Source organism: Girardinichthys multiradiatus, chromosome 1 (genome assembly GCF_021462225.1).
Source record: "Girardinichthys multiradiatus isolate DD_20200921_A chromosome 1, DD_fGirMul_XY1, whole genome shotgun sequence".
In the NCBI taxonomy this organism is placed as follows: domain Eukaryota; kingdom Metazoa; phylum Chordata; class Actinopteri; order Cyprinodontiformes; family Goodeidae; genus Girardinichthys; species Girardinichthys multiradiatus.
Genome location: NC_061794.1, coordinates 45,961,414 through 45,988,396, shown reverse-complemented (window position 1 = coordinate 45,988,396; position 26,983 = coordinate 45,961,414). Strand labels below are relative to the sequence as shown.

The window sequence follows — 26,983 nt, the reverse complement described above, 5'->3', positions numbered from 1 at the left end:
GTGGCTTAGGACTGATGAATGTTCCTGTTAACCATAGCAAATATGAGAAGCCATTGCCTATCCGTTGAATGAATTCAACTCCTGTCAAAAAACTGATTTTCAAAATTCATACTCAGTATTTAAAAAAAAGATACACTCATTTGAACTGCATCTTTGGCTCAAATGCCCGACCCAACAGTAGAGGCTCCTTATCATCCTTTTATCCTTCCTGTAGGGGCTGAGTCTTCGGCATAATGCTGTGGAAGAATTATCTTTTTTTTGTTTCAAGAGACTTCATTCATCACCAAATAAAATGTTTTTTTTCTGATCTGGCTGACCTCAAAACATTTGCAGAGCGATCTTTCGGTTATGCATTAAAAACACTCCTGCAGAGAGCTTATCAAAAACTCCTGACAAAAATCGAACGGAGAACAGAGACGTTATGGATCACCTCCACATAGAGCTGAATTGCACCCGGAGGCTCAATGACAAAAGTGCTTCTGAATTCACAGAAAGAGAAAGTGTCTCTTTAGACAAAAACAGATATTTACCTCAATAGGTTCTGAACTAATATAGCCGAAGGCTGGACAATTAACACAGCATCAGTTTCATTCAGTGTTTGATGCAGACTGAAAACATGCTCCCAAAGTCATCAGTCTAGTGGTCAGGAAAAGAGGATAGACATTTATCCTCCTCTTCATGTGAAAGTCATGTTTCCCTCACTGTGTTTGCATCCTGTGAAGGTCAGCAGCTGCTTATTGATCATGGCTGGCCACCTCCACCGTGCTTCATGGTGTATGGACTTTTTATAACATGACAGGCAGACAGGACTGTGGCCTGCTGATCTAAGCATTTTTCCTCCTCTTCTTCATTCTTACCACCTCTCGGTCCAGAACCTGAAGCTTCTCCTCTAACTCATCCAATCCTTTGTCTTTCTGGATGCTACAGATGGTGCTGCACCAAATCAGCATGTGTGGGTTTTAGTGGTGATACCCTCCACCCTTCCACAGACACACGCATGTACATCCTCTTCATCGCTGCTTTTTTCAGCAATCGATATTCTGCAGTGGTGTTCCTCAGCCTGCTCCAATTTGTGCACTCTGCATGCACGTGTCTGCGTGTGTGTGGGTGTGTGTTTTCCCCCGCCAGCTCACCTCTTATCAATATCTCCTCCTCTCCCTCTGTCCAAATAATCTCTCCCTCCTCCCCGTCTCTCATCAATCTCTGTGAGAAAGATCCAGTCTGAATGAGGGGGTCCTGTAAAGCTCAATACCTGCCTGCGTCTTTCTCAATGCCTGACCGTAAATTCCTCACATTTACCACTAGGTCCATCAAGCTGGGCTCAGATTTATTTTCCGCTTCCTGTGTGTGTGCTCTGCTGCAGCCCGTTTAACCGTTGCATGAAAAGGTATTCACAAATATGTTTCTGTTGCTGCTGCACAGATAACCCCACTGACCTGCTGGAAGTGGGGGGAAGTCTTCATGCTTAACTGATTCCTGTTGAGACCAGATCATTTACTTGGATAAACAATGTTGTTGGGTCTAATCCAGCAGTGGGTGAGGATCTTACTGGGTGCCCTTATTTTGTCAGAGTGGACTCTCAGTCCTCCGGCTGTTCAAAAAGTGGTACTTTCCTGCAGCTATGGTAACGCTTATTTCTACGGTTCAGGTTTTCTTAAGTTAGTGAGTCCAACCGTTCACTCTAACGGTCTCTGTGCTCATGTCTGCTATATCTCGCTCACCAGGAGTTCATTGGAAATTTGATTTCCATGCAATCTTTGAGGAATAAATACTGTATTTCTTTGCTTTGGGTCATTTGGTCCACTAATTCTAACCCTAAATGTCGTCCTTTGCTTCTTTTGTTTTGTGCTTATAAACAAACCATTTCATAGTAATGTGCTTTTTTTCCTTGTAGTTTAGTGTTTTAATGAATCATAGACATAACCATAAAATTACTCAAAGCACACATGTAATTTAACTTAACTATAATATTTACGCCCAGTTTCGATTGGTTCTGATTCATGTTTGGACCAGTTGACGCATGGAAACACAACAGATTAGGACGCCTGATCAAACTAAAATAGATCAAATCAACCTCCCACTGAAAGGTGTTGGAGCATCACTGGAGTCACATTACCTTACAGTGAATTGTAGGAAATTACTTGTAATTGTTGGTTGTCAAAGTGAAAATGAAAGGTCCCTGTGCCCCCCCTCCAGCAGACGCCATGTTTTATAGCTCAAATGTGTACAAAACGACCACAAGTGCAAAAAAAATTAAATAATGAAGGGAAGAAATGACAAGCATAACCTTTGTAGTTGTTTTTCTCCTGATGATGATGCTCTGTCTCCAGGTTTTGTTAGTTTTGTGTTTTAGGCAACATTTTTAAATTCCAGTTTATAATCTTTTATCATCAAGCACTGTCAGCACAGTCTGTTCCTATTCTTTGGTACGTCTTTTCTCTGGTCTGATCTCCTAACTCGCCTGACCTGTAGGGTTTATTGAGACCTGAGGTTATTTTAGGGTTCAAGTTAGGCATGTGGTTTTAGTGGTTAAAGGTTTAAAGCAACTCATTCATAAAAATAATATTTATCAAAGCTTTTCGAATAAAAAAAATAACATCAGTTTGTGAGTTTTTTTCTCCTTCTGTGCAGATATTTTACGAGTGGACACAGCATAATTAACAGCCATCCTTTGCATGTTAATGTCAAGTTAAGCACTGATTATTTTTTCATCTATCATCTTGGGATACAGTGTAATCATCCCCCTTCTCTCTCTAGAATGAGTAACGTTCTGTGTACCTAAGGACAGTATCAGAGGGATACTCTACACACATTTAAAAACAAGCATTTTTAAATAATTCCTATTGGAATGAAACTACACAAGTGACCACTTTATTAGGTATACCTACTATTACCTGGTAGGCCCCTTATTGCCTTCAGAAATGCCTTAATTCTTGTTTATACCTACTTATTCTTGTAGGGTTGCCAGAGTTTAATGCCTACCTCCAGAGGTCATTAGGTGAGAGGTGAGGTGCACTCTGGACAAGTCGATAGCCCATCACAAGGCAACAAAGAAACACACAGGACAGACAACCATGCCCACACACACTCATTGTTAAGACCAAATTACCTACAGTCAAGTTTTTGGACTGTGGGAGAAAACCAGAGTACCCAGGGAGAACCCATGTATGCACAGGGAGATCATGGAAACTCCATGCAGAAAGACCTACGGTCAGAATTTGAACCCCAGACCTTCTTGTTGCAAGGCATCAGTACTACCAACAGCGTCACCGTGCAGCCAGCTTGTACAGTTTATATGTCAAAACATTGGTTTTATTGTCTGATTTGATCTAATGTTTCTTCTACTAATATAGGACCTACAGTTTCATGCTAAACCCCCAGATCTTACCCACTAATGTTTTACTGAACTTTGTCAAACTTCCTTCAAAACTAAACTTGAAGGCTCCTTTTTAACAGGCAATAATAATATAACTTACAGTTTTAGTCTTAATTTCTTGTCTGTGTTTCTGTCTGCCTGTTTGATAAAGAGAGTTAAGGGGAAAGATAGGAATCACCACAGCAATCACTCATTACTGAGTGCATTGAGTGATCTCAGCTTCTGACATTACTTCTTGTTTCTCGTAATAATGTATCATTGAAGTCCAAATTTTACATAAACTCCACAGAAAAGATTTTATGTTTGTTTGATTGTTTACTAGAAGTAGAAACTTGTGCATCCTTTAACTTTTCTTCTGTTATTTTCTAGCTGAAAAATGCTAAATCATATTAATGCTTCCATGGCAACAACTACTAACAACAAACATATAAGTAACGTCGTATGGTGTGATGCATCCATGCCACTTTGTTATTGCCAGTTGTTGAGTGCCATGAAATCTTGAATGATGATGGAGATGATGGTGGCTAGGTTTCCCTGGAAACCCACTAACGTGCTGAGTGAGGATGAAATGAGAAGGAAATTGAAGAGAGTGACCTTCCTTTACTTCTGATTGTTGCAAAACAAAAACATCCCTGAGAGCTGTGAGGGTTGAGTTGGAACAATGTGGGATTGTGGGTGGTGGTCACAGAAAGGCTGTGGCCGGAGGAGCTGGCAGCCATAGAGGGTGGAGTGTGGAGATGGCAGCAGAAGATGGGGATGGTGTTGGCCTGGTGATGGGATAGGGGAGAGAAAGAGGGGGATGGAATAAAGGGAGATAAATGAGGAGATAAGGGGGGTGCAGCAGGCATGCAGGCAGCCAGGCAGGCGGATGGATGCCAGTATAAAAGCTTGCAAGGCTTCAGGGTCCAGCTATGCACCACCCTGGTAAAACAAAGAAGACAAAGAGAATGATGGGAACAGGAAAGCACCCACCCCCAACCAATAGAAAACCCATAGATGATTTTCACTTGTATTGATTTTTAAATGGAATTTATGCGAAATTGCTTTTAAGAAGGAAAATAATCAAACAAAGCGAAATACACGCATTATGATGTGTGGATGAAGATCGAGTAATTCTGCAATAAAAGCATCAGAAACGGCCTAAAATCTTTTATTTAATTGTATATATTTTCGGCAAAGTTGATCCAACTGAACCAATATGTTTCAGGAAGTGTTGTGGGATATATCTGAATCTTCTCCGGTCAAACATTTTTAATGTATGCTTTGTGCAGTGCTGTGAAACATGAATTTATCACTTTACAGATTTCTTCTGTTCTTGATTTTTTGTCATGCTTTTATCTTTATGTGAAGTTATTGCCCCCCAAACCCTAATGAGCAGAACCCATGGTTCCATCAATTACAGCAGGCTGTCAAGGTACTGAAGCAGCAAAGCAGCCCAGATCACCACACTACCACCACTATGTCTGACTGTCTTTTTCTGAAGGTTTATGTGGATCTACCTTCCAATGAGTTCCAATTTTGCCTCACCAGAATATTTGCCCAGATCTCTTGGAATCATTTAAGATGTTTTTTTTTTTTTTGGAAAACATGAGGCAGGCGTTTGTGTTCTTCTGGGTCACCAGTGGTTCTGGTCTTGGAACTCTCCCATGAAGGCCATTTTTGCACAATCTTTCTTATCTATTGTTGGGTCATGAACTCTGACCTTAACTGAGGCAGTTCGGCCTGAAGAGCTTGTTGTTCTGGGTTGTTTTGTGACCTGGTTTAGCTGTCGATGCGTAATTTAATCGATATTTTGTAACCCCTTTGATATCTGTCAGTGACTTTGTTTCTAATCTGTATTTAAATTTTTGTAAATCCATGTTGCTTTTAAGATGGCTTAATGTTCTTCATGTTGTCAAATAGGTACTCTTTGAGTGATTTCTTGATTCTGCAGATTTGGCTGTGATCAGGCTAGGTTGTGACTTATGAAAATGAAATATGCTTGTATTAAAATGTGGTTCTTAAGTCAATTCACAGTTATACATTTTCATGTAGGGCCGTGTTTGTATTGACAGCTTATCTTTTTTTTTTTATCTTAATCATTTTAGTAAGACAAAAAGAAAAAAACTGATTAAATCAAATTTTAGCATTTGGCATAATTTACATTTTGCCTAGTAAGCAGAACAATTCAAGATATCTAAAATGACGTCACTGGATTTGTCATTTAAAGGGTCACACATCCATAATTACAATTCAGGATATCTCTAATGAAATTATAACCAGTTAAACTTAAATTTTTAGATATCTGAATTAAATAAATTGCACATAAGGTCCTCTAGTGCTGCTACTAAGCTGTCCTGACTGTTGCCTTCGGAATATTGGGTGGGTGCAATGGTGGTGGCTGTTTTGGAAATAAATCTCAGAAAATGTTCAGCAGTATGGGGCGTACGAAGAACGCAAACGTCTTATACTTGAAGGCTGCTTAAGACACATACTCTCTCCCGACACATTATATCTTTCTGTGACTCAAGGAGAGACTGTTGCTTTTTCATACCAGAACTTGGTCTTAAAGACAAAAATGTTACGCCAAAGGTTACGCTAATAGTGTGGGAGAGGAAGTGGCAGTGACAGACAGTACTGTCCAATGCTAGGTTTTTGTCAGAAATGTCCAAGGAATCTTAAAATCCAGCTTAAAATAAAACTCATTAAAGATATAAGAAAAAAATTCATTTAACATATCTTGAATAATGAGGTCATTTAAGAAATCTTTAATTGTAATTATGACAAGTCAGACCAAAAGCGAGATATCTCAAATTTACTTTATGACTAGTCATATTTTAATTGTCGATATTTGAAACATATGTTTCAGGTAATTGTAGTCGGTAATTTATTGCAGATATCTTGAATTGGAGCCTTCGTAATTTTTAACAGTAAATTGGACGTCATTTATACTGGTCTCAATGTAATTAGAAATATATCTAATTATATTTTGCCTAGGCAAAATATAATTACAGATATCTTAATTAACTAATATGCCTAGTCATGAATCAATTTCAGCTATCTGGAATGTAAATATGGTGAAGCCGATTTTATGTTAAAACGACTGCCGTACATACATGTCATTAATGAATTAAGCATTTGAAACAGAGGGACATGATTCACATACTGGTGTATGTTACTTTTCCTCATGCTTTTATACCGATTAACCCGTAAAAGTCCTGATCTGAGTGGGTCTGTGATCATACCTGCAGAACCTTCAGACTGTAAGAAAGGACAACATAAAGGATTCACAAAGAGACAGTTTAATTTTCTGGAAGGAGAGGAAATGAGCCCAGGCAGGAAGAAGATGATTCCTTCCGTTTGTCCGGTGGTTAACTTGATTAGGTTTGGACTACAGAACCGGATCTGGTTGTTTTACTGTGGAAATCTGGGAACGCACACACATGCACACACAGACACACTCTGGGTTGTTTAAATCAGAAAGCAGAGCAACATGTTGGCTCCTTGTTACAAGATGTGGCTTTGAGTTGGTGTAGAAGAGAAGAACCAGAGCACATATTGGGATTCTTCAGCATAGAAACAGCATTGGATGGATATGTCTTATCATTTTTTATTATTTGGATTTGCATGAAGATATATTTGGAGATTCTGACATCTCCTGGTTTAAATCAGTGATATTTCAGATCTACAATCTGATCACATTATTGTCAAGTGTGGAGTTTTTGGATTTTCCCATCACATCAATGACATGCGGCCTCCGGCCTCCAGTCACTGGAGTCTATTGAGGACGTATGGAAAAAAATCTTTCTGAATACTGTCTTTATTGTTTATTTACATCAAGCATTTCAAAGCCTGAGGCAGACGACAGCAGTGGTGTTGAAATAATCTTACTCTAGAGTAGCCTAAGGTGGTTTGAAACCAGTTTCATGTTTTTGCCAAAATTAGCTTTTTATTTATGGCAAACCTTCCCATTTTTTTAAATTTTGTGAGTTTGCACTGCAGGAATCATTTGACACTTTTAGCTCTGTAGCACAAAGAAAAGAGGCTGGTCTTTACTGATTTTTTTTGTGCATCTCTGGGAAGTTGTTGAAAACATTAAACCCAGCACAGGAATCCTTTTTTTTTTTTATATTTTGATGACATCAGTTGCAGTTAATATCCATTTCAATACTACTGTATTTCTTTTCCATCAGTACATCACCCCACCCCCACCCCCTCCATGATATTTTTGATCTTGGCATAAAGAACAATTAAAGCCCATCCTAGTGGCCTAATGTATTACTGGCAAGTAAAGTTTTAATGGATGGCTTCTAATATACACTGCTTAAAAAAATAAAGGGAACACTTAAACAACTCAATATAACTCCAAGTAAATCAAACTTCTGTGAAATCAAACTGTCCACTTAGGAAGCAACACTGATTGACAATCAATTTCACATCTTGTTGTGCAAATGAAAAAGACAACAGGGGGAAATCTTTGGTGATTAGCAAGACACTCAATAAAGGAGTGGTTCTGCAGGTGGGGACCACAGACCACTTCTCAGTACCGATGCTTTCTGGCTGATGTTTTGGTCACTTTTGAATGTTGGTGGTGCTTCCACACTCATGGTAGCATGAGACGGACTCTACAACCCACACAAGTGGCTCAGGTAGTGCAGCTCATCCAGGATGGCACATCAATGCCAGCTGTGGCAAGAAGGTTTGCTGTGTCTGTCAGCGTAGTGTCCAGAACCTGGAGGCGCTACCAGGAGACAGACCAGTACACCAGGAGACGTGGAGGAGGCCGTAGGAGGGCAACAACCCAGCAGCAGGACCGCTACCTCCACCTTTGTGCAAGGAGGAACAGGAGGAGCACTGCCAGAGCCCTGCAAAATGACCTCCAGCAGGCCACAAATGTGCATGTGTCTGCACAAACGATTAGAAACCGACTCCATGAAGATGGTATGAGGGCCCGACGTCCACAAATGGGGGTTGTGCTCACAGCCCAACACCATGCAGGACGCTTGGCATTTGCCAGAGAACACCAGGATTGGCAAATTCGCCACTGGCGCCCTGTGGTCTTCACAGATGAAAGCAGGTTCACACTGAGCACATGTGACAGACGTGACAGAGTCTGGAGACACCGTGGAGAGAGATCTGCTGCCTGCAACATCATTCAGCATGACCGGTTTGGCAGTGGGTCAGTAATGGTGTGGGGTGACATTTCTTTGGAGGGCCGCATGGCCCTCCATGTGCTCGCCAGAGGTAGCCTGACTGCCATTAGGTACCGAGATGAGATCCTCAGACCCCTTGTGAGACCATATGCTGGTCCGGTTGGCCCTGGGTTCCTCCTAATGCAGGACAATGCTAGACCTCATGTGGCTGGAGTGTGTCAGCAGTTCCTGCAAGATGAAGACATTGAAGCTATGGACTGGCCCACCCGTTCCTCAGACCTGAATCTGATTGAGCACATCTGGGACATCATGTCTCGCTCCATCCACCAACGTCACTTTTCACCACAGACTGGCCAGGAGTTGGTGGATGCTTTAGTCCAGGTCTGGGAGGAGATCCCTCAGGAGACCATCCACCGTCTCATCAGGAGCATCTCCAGGCGTTGTAGGGAGGTCATACAGGCACATGGAGGCCACACACAATACTGAGCCTCATTTTGACTTGTTTTAAGGACATTACATCAAAGTTGGATCAGCCTCTAGTGTGTTTTTCCTCTTTAATTTTGTGTTTGACTCCAAATCCAGGCCTCCATTGGTTAATAAATTTGATTTCCATTGAGGATTTTTGTCTGATTTTGTTGTCAGCACATTTAACTTTGTACAGAACAAAGTATTCAATGAGAATATTTCATTCATTCAGATCTAGGATGTGTTATTTGAGTGTTCCCTTTATGTTTTTGAGCAGCGTATTATAATCTACCAAATACTGTCCAAACAGCGCCTTGTAATTGGTGTATTGCACATACTAACATTGGAATGACAACTGTGAATTTGGTATATCGTGCAGGTGTAGCCTGTGCTTAAAACATTAAAACATAAAGTTTAGCACTCATTATTTTAACTATTATTATACGTTCAGGTGAAGTGACTCAGGTTTCCATCCTCTGGAAGCACAATAAACACATTTAGAGTAGGCTAAACAGTGACAGTAGCACTGAGGTTGTACAGTGGGGGGAAAGGAGCTGTTGGTGCTGCTGTTGAAAGTATTTGAGCAGGAATTAAGAGTAGATTAGAGCGAGCTCTGATTTGATCAGCTGTCAGAGTTGATTCATGCGCCTTGGTGCTGGGATGTAACGGCCTCGGAAAAGTCTCAGAGCTGATTAAAATGTCACACTGAGAGTTTGTGGGATCACTCACAGGCTTTCCTCATAAAAGAATATAAATATGTAAAAGAACATGAATGTGGCAGCAGACAAAATAAAAAATAAAAACATGTACAGAAAAAAGTATATGTAAGACAATATAAATAGTGCGGGTATCTGTTGCAGCATGGCGCTTTGTAACAGTGAAGTGGACTAAATAGAATGATTACTCAGCTTAACAGAGTTCATAGTGACCATGTAAAGTGACTAGTGTTGTATGGGACGGGGGATTATTGGGAATTTATCAGTCTTATGATGTGGAGATGAAACTGTTGTGGAATGTGGTTGTTGTGCATTTGAAGCTGTTGAACCTTTTGCCAGAGTGCAGCAGGGAGAACAGTCCATGGTGGCAGAGGGGGTGTAATTGTCTGAGCCCTGGTCAGGCAGCGTCTGCGAACAGCGTCATGGACGGAAGGAAGCGCTCTCCTGATGAATCTCTCCGCTGTCCTCAACACTCTCTCTACAGATTTCCAGTCTCGGCGTTGCAGGCCCCACACCAGACAGAGATGCAGCTGACCAGAATGCTCTCTATTGTCCCTGTGTAGAAAGCTGTGAGGATGGGTGGGGAGAGGTTTGCTGGTCTCATCTGACGCAGATAGTGTAGACACTGCTGTGCTCTCTTCACAAGAGCAGAAGTGTGGAGGGACCAGGTCAAGGTAGCTGCTGACCCGCTCCACTGCCGCATCATTGATGAGGAGCAGGGTGTAACTTGGCTGATTTTTCCTGAAGTCAACAACAATCTCTTTTGTTTTGTTGACATTCTGGATTTGATTGCTTGTTTCACACCAGTCCACCTGGTGTTTCACTTCTCTCTGTAGGCCAGTTCATTGTTGTCCCTGATGAGACCCACCACTGTCGTGTCATCCACAAACGTAATGGTATGATTCGTACCAAACCTGGCCCGGGTGTCCTGGGTCATCAGGGTGAAGAGCACTGGGCTTAGCACTGTGTCTGTATCTGTGTTTATTTTCTTTGTAATTGTATGTACAGCGCTTTGAGTGTCTCGTTACTGAAAAGAGCTATATAAATAAACTTACCTTACCTAGTACGCAGCCCTGGGGGAGATGAGGGAGATGACGCTGGAGGTGCAAACTGGGGTCCGTCTGTGAGGAAATCCATCAGCCAGTTACACAGGGGGGTGTCGAGTCCATGGGGGGCAGTTTGCTCACTGAGTGCTGGGGGCTGATTGTGTTGAATGCTGAGCTGAAATCCAGAAACATTCGCACATTTGTATTATTCTCCTCCAGATGTTCTAGGCTCAGGTGGGGTGTGGAGGAAACGGAGTGTGGAGTGGAGGAGGATATCAACCAGTTTTACCAATGAAAAAGGTTTACAGTGATATACATACAGTGCATCAAAAAGTATTCATATCCCCTGAACTTTATCACATTTTACAATGTTACAAACACAAGATGCAATGACTTTTATTGCAAACAATGGCAGATACCGATGTTAATTCCGATATGTGGTCCATCCCAACTGGTAACTCAGTAGGAGCTGCAAAAATGCACAGTTTAGCTGCTTGAATCTGTCAACAATGACAACTATTATTAGTGCACTCTGCAGATCTGGTCTTAGAAAATAGCGGCATGAGGAAAGTTATTGTTGAAAGAAAGTGTCATGTTGTCCCATGTTGGGGCAGATGTGAAAGAAAATTCAAGAACAATCCTGGAAGAAAACCTGTCAAAGGCTGCTAAAGAGTTGAGACTGGGGTGGAGGTTCACCTCCCTGCAGGAAGGTGAACCTCCACTGCCTTGTGCTGGTTTATGATATAAAATCCAAATAATATGCATGGAAATTTGTGGTTGTAATGTGAGGGTTCTGAATACTTTTGCAAGTTTCTGTGAACATCACTGCAGCGTAAATGAAATCACAGAAAGGAACAAATTAAATGGTGCTTGTCACAAAGAGCTGAAGTGTGAATTTTAAAGCAGTAGGAGGAGTCTAACACAATCAGGCTACCTCTCACCTGAGTATCTAACACCTGAAATGAACTGTTTCCTCCAGAGCCTCAGTGAGAAGAACAGATATAGCTTTATTTCTTTAACACTTGCCTATTTTATGAAAACGCTCTGTGGGTTTTCAGCACCTGTAGTAAAGCAGGTTGGTAATGAGGGACGTTCTCTGGATGAAGCTGAAGCCTTCCTGATTTAAAGCAACAGTTCCCTTGATAGCTTGTCTGTGCAGATGCTGTCTGTGGGTTCAGTCATGTTGCTGCAGCGGGAAGGTTGATTCAGCGTGATGAGTCCAGGGAAAGTCCTCCTTGCCAGACAGAAATGAGTCATTGCTGCCTCATGGACCCAATACTGAATTAACCCAGATTATGTTGCATGAACATAACTGTCTTCTTCTTTGTCTCTTTAAAAGGAAACTAGATTTGCTTGCAGCTCTCCAACATGCCAGCTAGGATCAGTAAAACGAGAGGGTGAATATTGATTTTAATCAGTTTGATTTTAATCCTTCTGCTCAATTGGATCCATTTTATTCTTTAATGTCTACAAAACACTTTTTCAGCAATTCACACCAGTAAGATGACTATAAATGCATTTATTATACAGTAGAATACTTTACATTATTTTACTTTCCATACCACAATCTGCTGTGGTGATCCTTGGCATGGCTGAGGCCTTGGGCCAACCCTCCTTTGCCAACATTTGGAGATTTTCTTTTGCAAAACATGAATGTTTGGGCTTAAAAAACAGCTTGTTGTGACCTCACATTTAAGGTCTGTTGTATTTATGGTTGGCATCACAAGGAACTGGTGTCTGTTATCTACAGGTATCTCACCAAATAAGAATATCGTGAAAAAGTTGAATATTTTATGTTCCTCATTTCAGAAAGTGAATCTCATATGGTTTCATTACAAGCCTTTCAAGTCTTTATTTCTTGTAATTTTGGTGATCACGGCTTACAGATAATAATAACCCAAAATTCAGACCCTTGGATCACCTGCCCTTTTTGCTCCTTGCCCAAAAGTTCCCTTTTGGTCAAAATATTTCTTTATTTATTAATTTACATAAGCCCTCCTCTGACACCCAATGAAACTATGTATTTGTTAGGATTGTGTTCTGTTTTGGTGGATCTGTTTGTGTCTATTTACCTTCCAGAGTCAGAGTGGCAGGGGCGGAGTCTACACACCTGTATTGGATTCTGCTGACGAGAGCTGGAGCTTTTGCTGGAGCTTAAGGACTCGTGTATTTGGATTCCCCTCCTGGAGACTCTCACCTGGAAACCAACCATCCTCCGTCCTGCCACTCTCTCTCTCTCTCTCCCGCGGACCTGGAACACAAACGGACACCTAAATCTAAAACACTTACCTCCCGGACTTCCTTTGCCTCCTCCTCCGAGCTGACCTCCCTCCCAAGAGCCTGTAAGAAACTAAGAGACAATCTCCTCATTATACTCACCATTACTCCTGTGGATAACCAGCTAACGTTTTCCTATTCCTTTGCAGGACAAACCCTTTGCCTGACATTCACTGTAAATAAAGATCATTAAAATTTCCTCCATGTCTCTGCGTCATTGTTCTGTCTTTGCCTGAACTTGGGTACTCTTCTAGTTAAACCCCAACAGAATAATCCAGCCATAAAATGAGTACCCACGGCAAACCAGACAATGACCAGATTCTCGAGATAATAGCAGTCCAAGAGAAACGGTTAAGTCAGAAGGAGGTTATGTTTCAGCAAATCATCGCTCAACAAAAGAAACAGTCTGGTAATTTATCCAAATTAGGTGGCATGGTTTTTTCCCTGGATCAAAAAGTAACACCCCTCTTAACTCCTCCAGCTTCCCTCAGCCAGGAACCGACTTCCCTTGCAGCAACAACAGTAATCCCACCGACTCTCATGGAGATTCCTTCCCAGCCAATTTTTTAGTGGCAATCCTGAGCAATTTGGCGGTTTCCTTCTTCAGTGTAATCTTGCATTTAGCAGAGCTCCCTCAATATTTGCCTCCGACTTGGCCCGGATTACTTACTTAATTTCGGCCCTTCAGGATGAGGCTTTAAGATGGGCTCACGCCTATTTTCGCTCCCTGGCAGTTAATGATTGTACTTTCTCCACCTTTCTAAGCGATTTCCAAAGTGTTTTCGAACTCCCTCTTCATCAGGAAACTGCTTCACGAAGGCTAATCTCGCTGAAACAAGGAAGTAAGTCCGTCGCCGAATTCTCCATCCACTTCCGGATCGTTGCCAAGGAGGCAGGATGGGACGAGGTAGACCTACGAGGTATCTTTTCCAGCGCTCTTAATGACCAAGTCAAGGATCAATTGGCTACTAGAGACGAACCTGAAGATTTAAATGAGCTAATAAAGACAGCAATTCAAATTGACAACCGGTTACGGGAAAGAAACGAGCAGAAGGACTACAAGTCCCAGCATGCCTCAGTCCCGGTCCTTCCACTGCCTTCTATGGTAAATCAGCCTCCGATGCCTGGTAACCTTTTCTGAGTCTGAACCTATGCAGATTGGGCACACTAGGCTTTCTAGAGTGGAGAGACAAAGACGTTTTGAAGCCAAAGAATGTATCTACTGTGGCAAGAAGGGTCATTTCATTGCTAACTGCAATTAAAAGGGCAATCCCACCCGTAATTCAGGAGATACGGGTGGGTGCTGCTGATTTTTCTCCTGAGAACCGCCTCACGCTACCAGTTATATTATGTGTCAATAATATTAACCTCCCGGTGTTGGCTCTTATTGATTCAGGGGCCAAGCAGAACCTAACAAGTGACAATCTGGTGGAACAACTCTGTATCTCCACTAAGGAACTTAGCAAACCCATATCCATGATGACTCTCACAAGACAAACCTTCTCCTCTGTCACCCATACGGTTCGCTCTCTCCACTTTGTGATCTCGGGCAACCACCATGAGCTGGGTGAGTTTTTTGTTTTTCATTCGGAACACGCTCAAATAGTTCTGGGTTTTCCATGGCTCCAAAGATACAACCCCATCATTAACAGGTCTCAAAGAAGAGTAGATTCATGGAGTGAATCTTGTTCCAAGAACTGTTTAAGGGCTACTGTGTCCTCCTTATCCTCCTCTACTGAAACTGAGAGGGTCGATTTATCTACAGTTCCCTCGTTACCATGACCTGGCTCAAGTATTTAGTAAGTCCAAGGCTCCCTCTCTTCCCCTCCACCGCCCTTACGACTGTGCCATAGATCTCCTTCCCTTCCCTGGCTTCTGGTATCATCCGCCCATCCACCTCGCCCTTGGGGGAAGGATTTTATTTTGTATCCAAGAAGGATAAATCACTGAGACCATGCATCGACTTCAGAGAACTTAACATTACCATCAAAAATAAATATCCACTTCCTCTAATTGATTCTGTTTACGAACAACTTCAAGGGGCTACCATCTTCACCAAGTTAGACCTCCGCAATGCCTGCTATCTGTTTTGCCTCAAGAAGGGCGATGAGTGGAAAACTGCATTCAGAACACCATTAGGACATTTCGAGTATTTGGTAATGCTTTTCGGTCTCACCAACGCACCTGCAGTTTTTCAGGCCCTTATTAACGACGACCTTAGGGACCTCTTAAATCAATTTGTTTTTGTCTACCTAGACAACATATTAATCTTTTCGAAAGACCCTCACCAACATTCCCTACATGTTCGCACTGTTCTTCAGAGACTCCTTGAGAATCAACTATTTGTCAAAGCTGAGAAATGTGATTTCCATGCCTCATCCATATCTTTTTTGGGTCTGATTTTTGAGAGTGGACAGGTTCGGACAGATCCGGAGAAGGTCAAGGCAGTGGCAGAGTGGCCCAGACCAGAGAACAGAAAGCAGCTGCAACGATTCCTGGGGTTTGCGAACTTCTACAGACACTTCATCAGGGATTTCAGCCGAGTCGCAGCCCCCCTTACCAGACTTACCTCCACCCTCCGCACTTTCTCTTGGAACTCTGAGGCCGAGGATGCGTTTCGTAAGTTAAAACAACTGTTTTCTTCTGCTCCCATCTTGAGTCATCCTGATCCTCACACCCAGTTCACAGTGTAAGTGGATGCTTCGGACTCAGGTGTGGGGGCGGTCCTTTCTCAACGTTCCCCTAAAGATAATCACCTACACCCATGTGCATTCTTTTCCCAACGCCTATCTCCATCTGAGGCCAATTATGATGTTGACAACCGAGAGCTTCTTGGCATTAGAGGAATGGAGGCATTGGCTGGAGGGCGCTGAGGTCCCGTTCATCATTTTTACTGACCATAAGAATCTTGTTTATTTACAACAGGCTAAGAGGTTGAACGCCAGACAGGCAAGATGGTCACTTTTTTTTTCTAGATTAAATTTTTCTATCACTTACCGGCCAGGATCTAAAAATGTCAAACCTGATGCCCTGTCTCGACAGTTCTCTTCCTCAGATCACTCCAAATGCAACGAACCCATTTTGCCTCTCTGCTGCACTATTGGAGCCATCACATGGAATATTGAGAACGAGATTTGTCAAGCACAACAGGTGGAACCAGACCCAGGTACCGGACCTCCTAATCGCCTTTTTGTCCCTAAGTCTGCAATCAGCAAGGTCCTCTCATGGATTCATGTCTCCAAGTTCTCTTGCCATCCTGGAGTCAACAGGATGTTATCCTTGGTGACCTTTTTGGTGGCCTACTATGTACAGTGACATAAAGGAGTTTGTTTCTGCCTGCTCTGTGGGTGCCCGAAACAAGAGCTCACATCAACCTTGTTCTGGACTTCTTCAGCCGCTGCCCATCCCTGGACGACCTTGGTCTCTCTAGACTTCGTCACTGGACTACCCCCGTCAGAAGGTAACACCACCATTCTCACCCAACATGTTTTCCGATTACATGCGACATTATCTCTGACAGAGGTCCGCAGTTTGTTTCCCAGGTTTGGAGGTCCTTCTGTCAAGCTGTCGGCGCATCAGTGAGCTTATCTTCTGGTTACCACCCCCAATCGAACGGTCAGTCTGAGAGAGCAAATCAGGAGCTTGAATCACTTCTTCGCTGTGTCATCAACAATAATCCTTCTTCTTGGTCTTCTCATCTAGCATGGGTTGAGTACGCCCACAACACTCATTCCTCCTCAGCCACCGGGTTGGCACCTTTTGAAGCATGCTTGGGTTATTCACCACCTCTTTTTCCCTCTCAGGAACAGGAGATCTCAGTACCCTCAGTCCAGCATCATCTCAGGCGCTGTAGGAGGTTTTGGAAGCAGACAAGGGAGGCTCTTGGGAGGTCGATGGAACAGAATAAGAAACTAGCGGATTGTCATCGGACTCCAGCTCCTCAATTCAGGGTGGGTGATATCCACCTAAAGGATTTTTCCAGGAAGTTGGCTCCTCGTTTCATTGGACCTTTTCATATAACGAGAGTCATTAACCCTTCTGCTGTCAGGTTACAACTTTCCAGAATTATGCACATCCATCCCACGTTCCATGTTTCCCAAATTAAACTTGTTATTCAGAGCCCTCTAAACCCCAGCAGCCACGATCCACCACCTCCTCGGTTGGTAGATGATTAGCCGGTGTACACCGTAAGACGGATCCCGGATGTTCGTAGGAGAGGTCGTGAACACCAGTTCCTAGTCGACTGGGAGGGCTACGGACTTGAGGAGAGAGCATAGATTCCCAGATCTTTTATTTTGGACCCCAGTCTCATTACGGATTTCTACAAGGCTCATCCGGAGAAACATCCTGGTTCGCCAAGAGGCGACACTTGAGGGGGAGGTACTGTTAGGATTGTGTTCTGTTTTGGTGGATCTGTTTGTGTCTACTTACCTTCCAGAGTCAGAGTGGCAGGGGCGGAGTCTACACACCTGTATTGGATTCTGCTGACGAGAGCTGGAGCTTTTGCTGGAGCTTAAGGACTCGTTTATTTGGATTCCCCTCCTGGAGACTCTCACCTGGAAACCAACCATCCTCCGTCCTGCCACTCTCTCTCTCTCTCTTCCGCGGACCTGGAACACAAACGAACATCTAAACCTAAAACACTTACCTCCCGGACTTCCTTTGCCTCCTCCTCCGAGCTGACCTCCCTCCCAAGAGCCTGTAAGAAACTAAGAGACAATCTCCTCATTATACTCACCATTACTCTTGTAGATAACCAGCTAACGATTTCCTATTCCTTTGCAGGACAAACCCTTTGCCTGGCATTCACTGTAAATAAACATCATTAAAATTTCCTCCATGTCTCTGCGTCATTGTTCTGTCTTTGCCTGAACTTGGGTACTCTTCTAGTTAAACCCCAACAGTATTAATAATGTTATTTAATGTGTAAGAGAGATTACATGACCTCGCCTCCCAGTCACCTCGTTACGTTTTAACCTTTAGCCCCTATGACGCAAGCAATGACTGCCCCCTTGCGAAGTGAGTAAAAGAAGCAGAGCCCAGAATATGTTGCTTTTCGTCCAGATTTTAGGACATTTGTTGGTCAATAAACCGGTGAATGAATTTATAAGAAACGAAACCTATCAGACAAGATGACAACTTTTCATCGTTTCTGCCTCATCACTGATGGAGGAGCAGTTTGAGCACCTTACATTCAATTCAAAATGTGTTTTTTTTAGTTCAAAGATACATTGTAAAGAAAGATGCCTGAGACAAACCAGGAAGGAGCTGCTTGAAGCAGCCAAAGGTTAAGGATTGTGAACCAACTGGGTTAGAAAGAACAACAGGAGGGAACAAAAATCCTAAGATTTTATACAAGTTAGCATTGTCAGTAAGCTTTATGTTTTCTCATGGTGACAAATAGGTTTTATGTTAAAGTTTGATACACCTGTGCGGTTTTGAATGGACCATCTTCACTTCCACTGTAACTACAGAACATCCAGGCTGCTTCATTTATTATTACGGCCTTTATTACAGTATACTAAAAGCTTGTATTGGGCCCCTCCTTTATATTTTCTGACAGTGTAATTGTGTAAGAACAAAATAAGTCTGGTTACTTAGCTTTCTAATATAATATTTAATATGCATATGCATGGTGTTGCGTTCTATATTATAGTTAACCCTAGATTTGATGCAATTATACATCTAAATGTTTACTATTTTGTAGTACATCGAACTGTAAAAGCTGGGTGAGATTCTTGTTAATATTCCGCTCTAGAACCTGCCTATCTGTGCCCTTGTTTTACTTTAAGCTGCTGCCCCTTTAGTCTCTCTGCACGGCCCTGTTGTTGAGTTTAAGAGAACATACTGCCAACTAGTGGCATGACAGGGGAATTACACCATCTTCTCGTGTGAACAACAGAAACAAACACCCATTATCAATTGATCGTTGCTGTGTAAAAAGAATATTCATGGGAAGTTTATAAAATCTAACATCCATCACTGTGCCGAGATCCATAGCATTTATATTTGCACCAATTCTGTTTTTGTCCTCGAACCTGACAAAAATAACTGATTCTGTTTCCGATTCTGATCCAGCCTAGTGGCTGCTAGAAACGGACCTCTATGACACATCATATTCATCACCCAGGGGCACAGGAAGTCATAAAATAATATTTAGATCTTCCTTGAAACTCACAAAAATTAAAACATTTACCAAAGGAATGCTTCAGTTACATTTATTTTACAGGACTTGTTAGAGGATCTAGTGAATGTGTAATGTAGTTAAAATGGTCTCCTAACCTGGGATTCTTTTTTTTACCACTGAGTGAATGTACTCAAAATAAAAGTTGGGTTTTTCCTGTACGTTTCATTGTGAGATTGTGTTGCTGTAATAAAACATGAATTTATTTTGCACACATCTTTACGTGGAGGTGCCACCAGATTGTTCGGCTTCTGTGTGACAATAAACATCCCAGTTTTTTTTCCCTATAAGCTTCTTCCTTTAAAGCTGGAGTTGTTTAGTAGGAAAACCTTGGACTTTATCTGCCCTGCCCTAAACCCTGACCACTCCTTGAACCTCACAGGATTTCTGCACATTTCTCAGCCACACTGATCCAACTGCGTCTCATTCAACATCAGTTTAAATCAAATATTTGGTTTTAAATATTTACCAGCTGTTCTGGTTGAAATATATTTGGATTATTTTTACTCATATGAGCCTAATACTACAGTTCTCTGTTTATATTAAATTTAAGGCTAATAAAGGCCCTGCAGAAACTGTCACCACAATGTTTGAATTAAAATAATTTTGACAGAGTTGATGGATAGCAGCTTAAAGTGAAGCTAGGGTGCGCTCAGCCAAATTTCAGTGGTGTCAGCAACAGTAAAATTAAAGCCTTCATGGGAAAACTGGGATTCTGACCCTGATTTAATACAGATAAGACCCTGCAACTTCATGCAGCTCAGGAGGAAATAAAACATGTATTTATAGATGTTTTACTTAAAGTACGCAGTTGGATTATAACCCTGGAATAAAAAGCAGTAAGCTGTTAGCACTAATCTTTATTAGAAACAAATTAAATGTTTCATTAAGGCTTCCAGTGCAGAAACACTCATGCAAACCAATTACTATTTGGGGCATTTATGTTCATGTTCCCCGACCTTTCTGTCACAGTCATGAAAGTGTTACTTCTAAAACTCAGAAAAGCCCTAATGAGAAATCAGATTGCAAGACTGACCTGGGTATAGCGTGGTTGAAGGACATTGTATAGCCTTTATAAAATGTGCAGAAAACAAGCACATCTTTGAACAAAAAAAGGAGATAGGAGGTGAGGAAACCTAGTTTTCTTTGAAGAGCTGAAGCTCAGTAGCACTTTACAGTAACAACACCTTTTAAATGTTGAACAGATTATGGATGGCTGGAGTTTGATCTGAGTGAACTGGCATTTTCACCTTTTCATTCACCTTAGGATGCTTCTTGATGATTCTTGTTCATTTTCTCCCTCTAAATTATTCATAAAGTTTTTGATCTGATCTGCCTTCATGTCTTTAGTTTCAGTTTCAACTGTACAGTTTATGCATTCAAATGTTGGTATTTTTGTTTTCTGTCACCCAGTGTCGTTCCCACTGACTCCCAGTTTACCACACCGTGATAATGCGCCAACTCTGATGTTTTTCCTATGAGACCCTTTAGCTTTTCATTCTTGTTCCTAGTAGAAGCTTCATTTAGTCCTCTTACTCTGATTAAATGCTGCAGTTTTATTTATTCTGGCACTCCGCTGCGGGTTCTTTGCAGGAGCATCTTTATCATTGTTTGAAGTGAAAAGAGAAGAGTTTGGTTACAGGAACGCAGCACCGACTTTAAAGGGAAATCTTCTCAGCGTGATGTTTCCTGCTCTCAGTGAGGCCTACGGGTGTTACTCTCTGAGCAGCTGTTTGCATGCTCTATTTGATTTGCCTGTCTGTCGCTTCACTGCCTTGGGCTTCATGTTTTCGCTGATATTTGAGTTGGAGCTTTTATGGATGCTAATACCACAGGTTCAACAAATAAAGAAGTTAAAAGGAGGGCAAATATAGTTGATTTCATTTGTTTGTTCAGTCTCTTCAATGCTTCGATACACAGATCAGACAACCATGTCACTGGAATATGAACTATGTTTTCTATCTGTTTTCTTAGGATGATAGTTCACTGAGCAGTGAGGAGGAGGCAGAGATGAGCGAGCCCACGTGGCTAGCACCTGATCCGGGAGCAGTATCAGACCTAAGCCCAGCGAGCCGTGGGGAAAGGATGCGCCACAGTCCCCAGAACATCCACAGCAAGGACGACGACGGTAAAAACATCTATTTAATTCAGCATGATGAAAAGGTTTGTTGGAGAGCAGACATGTGTTGGCATTTCTGAGGGGTGAGAAAGGACTCTGTTCATGATGATGCCACAATGAACCGAGGCAGTTGTTGCCTTGTATGAGTTATGGTATGAGAGAGCATGCTGTTTTTTAACTAAAGGTCCGTTCATGTTTTTCCTAAAGTTAGGGGTAATTTTACTGATGTTTTAGAGTGTAACTGTTGTGAATGTATCAATGCTGGAGGTTTGAAATCCTGACTCGTGCAGTCAATGGACAATATGGCTCACTGCACAGGATGTCAAGGCCTAGGGGGGCAGCATGAGACGTTTAGAAAAGAAATCTCATTTACACCCAAATCAAGTTGTCTGTCGCTTCTTGACTATTAAGAGAATAGAAATATACTTTGTTGTCTCACAGTGGAGAAATTCAGGTGTACCAGCATCTCAGTGGGAGGATGATGGAAGCATGGAGACTTGTCTACTCAATGGTGATTGGTTATGTCCTGTGTTGCACACAACTAAATATGACTTTAGTAGATAGATAGATAGTTTCGCTCAAAATATTGAAATGCACACAACATTATGGGTGACATACCAGAGTTCAAAAGAGGACAAATTGTTGGTGCACGTCTTGCTGGCGCATCTATGACCAAGACAGCAAGTCTTTGTGATGTATGAAGAGCCACGGTATCCAGGGTAATGTCAGCATACCACCAAGAAGGACGAACCACATCCAACAGGATTAACTGTGGATGCAAGAGGAAGCTGTCTGAAAGGGATGTTTGGGTGCTAACCCGGATTGTATCCAAAAAAAATAAAACCACGGCTGCCCAAATCACAGCAGAATTAAATGTGCACCTCAACTCTCCTGTTTCCACCAGAACTGTCCGTCGGGAGCTCCACAGGGTCAATATACACGGCCGGGCTGCTATAGACAAACCTTTGGTCACTCATGCCAATGCCAAACATCGGTTTCAATAGTGCAAGGAGCACAAATCTTGGGCTGTGGACAATGTGAAACATGTATTGTTCTCTGATGAGTCCACCTTTACTGTTTTCCCCACATCCGGGAGAGTTACGGTGTGGAGAAACCCCAAAGAAGCGTACCACCCAGACTGTTGCATGCCCAGAGTGAAGCATGGGGGTGGATCAGTGATGGTTTGAGCTGCCATATCATGGCATTCCCTTGGTCCAATACTTGTGCTAGATGGGCGTCACTGCCAAGGACTACCGAACCATTCTTCAGGACCATGTGCATCCAATGGTTCAAACATTGTATCCTGAAGGCGGTGCCGTGTATCTGGATGACAATGCACCAATACACACAGCAAGACTGGTGAAAGATTGGTTTGATGAACATGAAAGTGAAGTTGAACATCTCCCATGGCCTGCACAGTCACCAGATCTAAATATTATTGAGCCACTTTGGGGTGTTTTGGAGGAGCGAGTCAGGAAACGTTTTCCTCCACCAGTATCACGTAGTGACCTGACCACTATCCTGCAAGAAGAATGGCTTAAAATCCCTCTGACCACTGTGCAGGACTTGTATATGTCATTCTCAAGACGAATTGATGCTGTATTGGCCGCAAAAGGAGGCCCTACACCATACTAATAAATTATTGTGGTCTAAAACCAGGTGTTTCAGTTTCATTGTCCAACCCCTGTAGATCAGGAATGACTTTTAACTCTGGTCTAAAAATCCCTTATAAACTCAGTTCTTTAACTTTTCTGCCTTTTTCAAATAATCATCTCACCTCAAACATCTCCATTTGAGCTGTAGAGCCACTTGGTGACCAGGAAAATCACCCTGATCACCAAAGACCCCTCCCGCCCCCTTCACACCTCCTTTCAGATGGCACCATCAGGCAGACGTCACAAAGTCCCACTGGGCCAAAAAAAACTGAGAAAAAAAGTCCTGTGTTCCCTCTGCCATAACCACCCTGAACATGATCAGATGGACCTACCATCATCTGTTTCTGCTTCTCTTCTTTCATATGTTTGACAGTGTTTTTAAATGTGAACTCTGTCTGTTGAAGAAAAACTTTGGTCAGGTTGCGGAACAGGAAATGAAGACTGTCCATCTGACAGTCCATGTGTTTGTGTTTGAGCAGTCCAGAAATCTTCATCATGTAAACCTGTAAACATGCAGAAGTGGATGAAACTTAAGTGTGAATCTCTACCTTTGGCCTTGCAACATTAAAAATCTACACAAAAAAACAAAACATAACACGAGGACTTCTGATTATCACTAAATTCTGCTTTTTGTGAATATCGGTTTACTTCTTCAGCCACATTGATGATGGAGAAAGAAAGGTGATCCCTCAATAGTTTGACTGACTCTCTGGTTCCTATTATGTAAACAGAACTGCAACTACCACCAGAATAAACAGCTGAGATGAAATTCACTCAGCTTTGCAACCATCACATCCATTCCCCTCCTCTGCTCCGGCTCTGAAGACAACAGTCACAACCTCCACTGTTGCGATGAGACTTTTATTAAACTCTCATCTGACTACCAGAGTTAATGTTAGGATTCTGCTAACCAGCAAGCCGGGCCTTCAGCTGGAAGCAGATGGTCCAACATACACAAACACACACACACACACACACACACGCCCTTGTTCCCCAAGTCCAGTTCAGAAGCAGGCAGCACATTAGTCTGAAAAGCTTCTGATCTCCTCCTCACTTCTGTTCTTATCTGGACAGTGATATCTGAGGCGAGAAGTTCTTATGGGTCAGCCTGACACCTTGAAAACGTCAGTGTTGAAGGTTGCATGAAAAACCAGCTGCCTCGCAGTCTCAGCATGGGCCTCACCAGAATATTAATGGATTTTCTTTTAAATCAGTGCAGCCGGAAGAACCTCAAAAAGCCTCATTACTTTCAGATACAAGTCAACACTAATCAAAGTAAGAGTCTGTGTTGATTCTCCATGTTGTGGTGATGGATAGCCTTGCATCAATGCAGGAACATCTTCCTTTTTACCTGACTTTGGCTTTCAAATGTCTCTATTTGAGTTCCAGAGTCTAGGAGCCACTGAACAGAACATTCTGTCTCCTTTTGTTTTCAGCTTAGAACATGGAACCATCAGCAGGCCCAGGTCACAGGACCTAAGGTACCTGCCAGGGCCATATGGGAGCAGAGGTCCTCTGAGATAACCTGGTGCCTGTTTGTAAAGAGCGCTCCTGTGAAATAATCTTAAATTGTACTCTAACATAAACCAGGAGCCAGTTTAATCGCATCAAGATTGCAGTTATATGTGGGAACTTGGAGGATTTTGTCAGAAGCCTTGCAGCAGCATTTTAAACAACTTCAACCCATTCTATTGAGGTGTTACTTAGACATGTCTGTAGCCAATTACAATAATCCAATCATGATGAAACACAAGCATGAATAATAATTTATAGGCAGACTAGAATTGACAATAGAGATTGTTTATTTCAGTCATTAGAGGCTTGAGATCTGACTTGGACTTGTAAAAATGACTTGTGAACCTCTCTGCTTATTGAGATGATCCGGCTGGGGGGATCCAGACCTCTACAGAACAGGATCAGGGACCGAATTGAGAACATTGCCCTGGTACATCCCACAGGCGACTCTCTGTCTCAAGTGTTAGATAGACCTCCTGACCGACAGATCAATCGATCAGTCTGCTGCTAACAGGGGAAATTGGTGGATGTGTGTTTATGTCCGTTCTACACCTTTCCATATCTCTCCACCTTCAAAACGAGTGTCTCCACAGCCCCGTTCCTGTTCATAAGGCTGAACTCCTCCACCCTGTTGACGTCTTGGTGCTGCTACCGCACAGATGGGTCAGAAGTCCTTTACTGGATCCTCTTGGTCTTTATAGAGAGATTACATATAGAGACTGCGCACAACACTTTTTGATTGACTCATTGTTTTCTTCCTAAAAATTATTTCAACGCACAGTGTTCTGACCAAAAACACAAAACAACTCATTTTACACAGTTACAGAGAATAATTCTTTGATTATTTGCATTTATTTAAATAAATGAATAAAATAAAATTCTTCAGTTTTAGTCCTGGGTCTACTTGGAGCCTTCTCTACAGCCCTGACAGCTCACCACTGATACAAACACAAAACTACATGTAAAAGTGCTCACAAACACTCAACCACTGGCTTTCACATTCAATACAGCATGCCAGAGAAAAGTAGGGGAGGGGGAAAGAAACCACTGGCTGACTTTGATCCTCCTGCCTTTTTCTTCTTCCCTCACACTCCTCACCTCGGCTACTGGAAGTCACAGAGGGGGTGGATGAAGGACGCTGAGATGGGGGAGCCTGCAGGTCAAGCATGGAGCAGAATTAGAAAGAGGAGAGCACTGGATTAAATTATGTCTGTTGCATGAACACAGGGTTCTACTTCTATTAGGGTTGCTGTGCATCTTAATATTAAAATGATAGATATTTATATTTTAGGAACGACTTCTTTGTGTATGGTATTAAAGTTTGGTGGTTAGTAGGAAGTTGATAGTGCTGTATTTAGTAGGAAGTCAACCATCTTTATGTAACTGTACCAATGAGACAATGACCTCGGTGTTTGTGACATATGTGCATATTTTGGACAGAAGTAATCTGTGAAATCTATGACGAAAAGATTTTGGAGGAATACTTAAGAATTACCCTTCTAATAGAAAAACTAAAAACTTCGCTAACTTTAGTACATTTACTATTAACTAGTTTATAAGTTTATTAATGCACACTGATCCTTTTAAATAAATAGATAGATAATTGAGATAACCTTTAGTGTAAAACTGACAATAAAATTAAAAAATATGTACATAAAATGACTGTTTAGTGAGAGTAGATGGATGGATGGATGGATGCATGGGTGGATGGATGGATGGATGATGGATGGATTCATGGCTGGATGGATGCATGGATGGATGATGGATGCATGGATGGATGAATGGATGCATGGGTGGATGGATGGATGGATGATGGATGGATTCATAGATGGATGGATGCATGGATGGATGATGGATGCATGGATGGATGGATGGATGGATGGATGGATGGATGGATGAATGACTGGATGGATTCATGGATGGATGGATGCATGAATGGATGCATGGGTGGATGGATGGATGGATGATGGATGGATTCATGGATGGATGGATGCATGGATGGATGATGGATGCATGGATGGATGGATGGATGGATGGATGGATGAATGAATGGATGGATTCATGGATGGATGGATGCATGCATGGATGGATGGATGGATGGATGCATGGATGGATGAATGGATGCATGGGTGGATGGATGGATGATGGATGGATGATAGATGGATGGATGGATGGATGATGGATGGATGGATGGATGGATGATGGATGGATGGATGGATGGATGGATGATGGATGCATGGATGGATGATGGATGGATGGATGGATGATGGATGCATGGATCGATGAATGAATGGATGGATTCATGGATGGATGGATGCATGCATGGATGGATGGATGGATGGATGCATGGATGGATGAATGGATGCATGGGTGGATGGATGGATGGATGTTGGATGAATTCATGGATGGATGGATGCATGGATGGATGAATGGATGCATGCATGGATTGATGGATGGATGGATGATGGATGCATGGATGGATGGATGATGGATGGATG

At 42.3% G+C, this 26,983-nt stretch overlaps 1 protein-coding gene across 3 annotated transcripts in view; it reads left to right on the top strand.

Moving 5' to 3' along the window:
- LOC124875590 (nucleolar protein 4-like) overlaps positions 1–26,983 on the top strand; it is a 135,675-nt gene that overhangs the window by 59,330 nt on the left and 49,362 nt on the right. For all 3 annotated transcript variants that reach the window (XM_047377869.1, XM_047378016.1, XM_047377936.1), the window contains one exon: positions 21,171–21,324. In XM_047377869.1, coding sequence (XP_047233825.1) covers positions 21,171–21,324 — 154 coding nt within the window. The remainder of the gene's footprint in view (positions 1–21,170; positions 21,325–26,983) is intronic.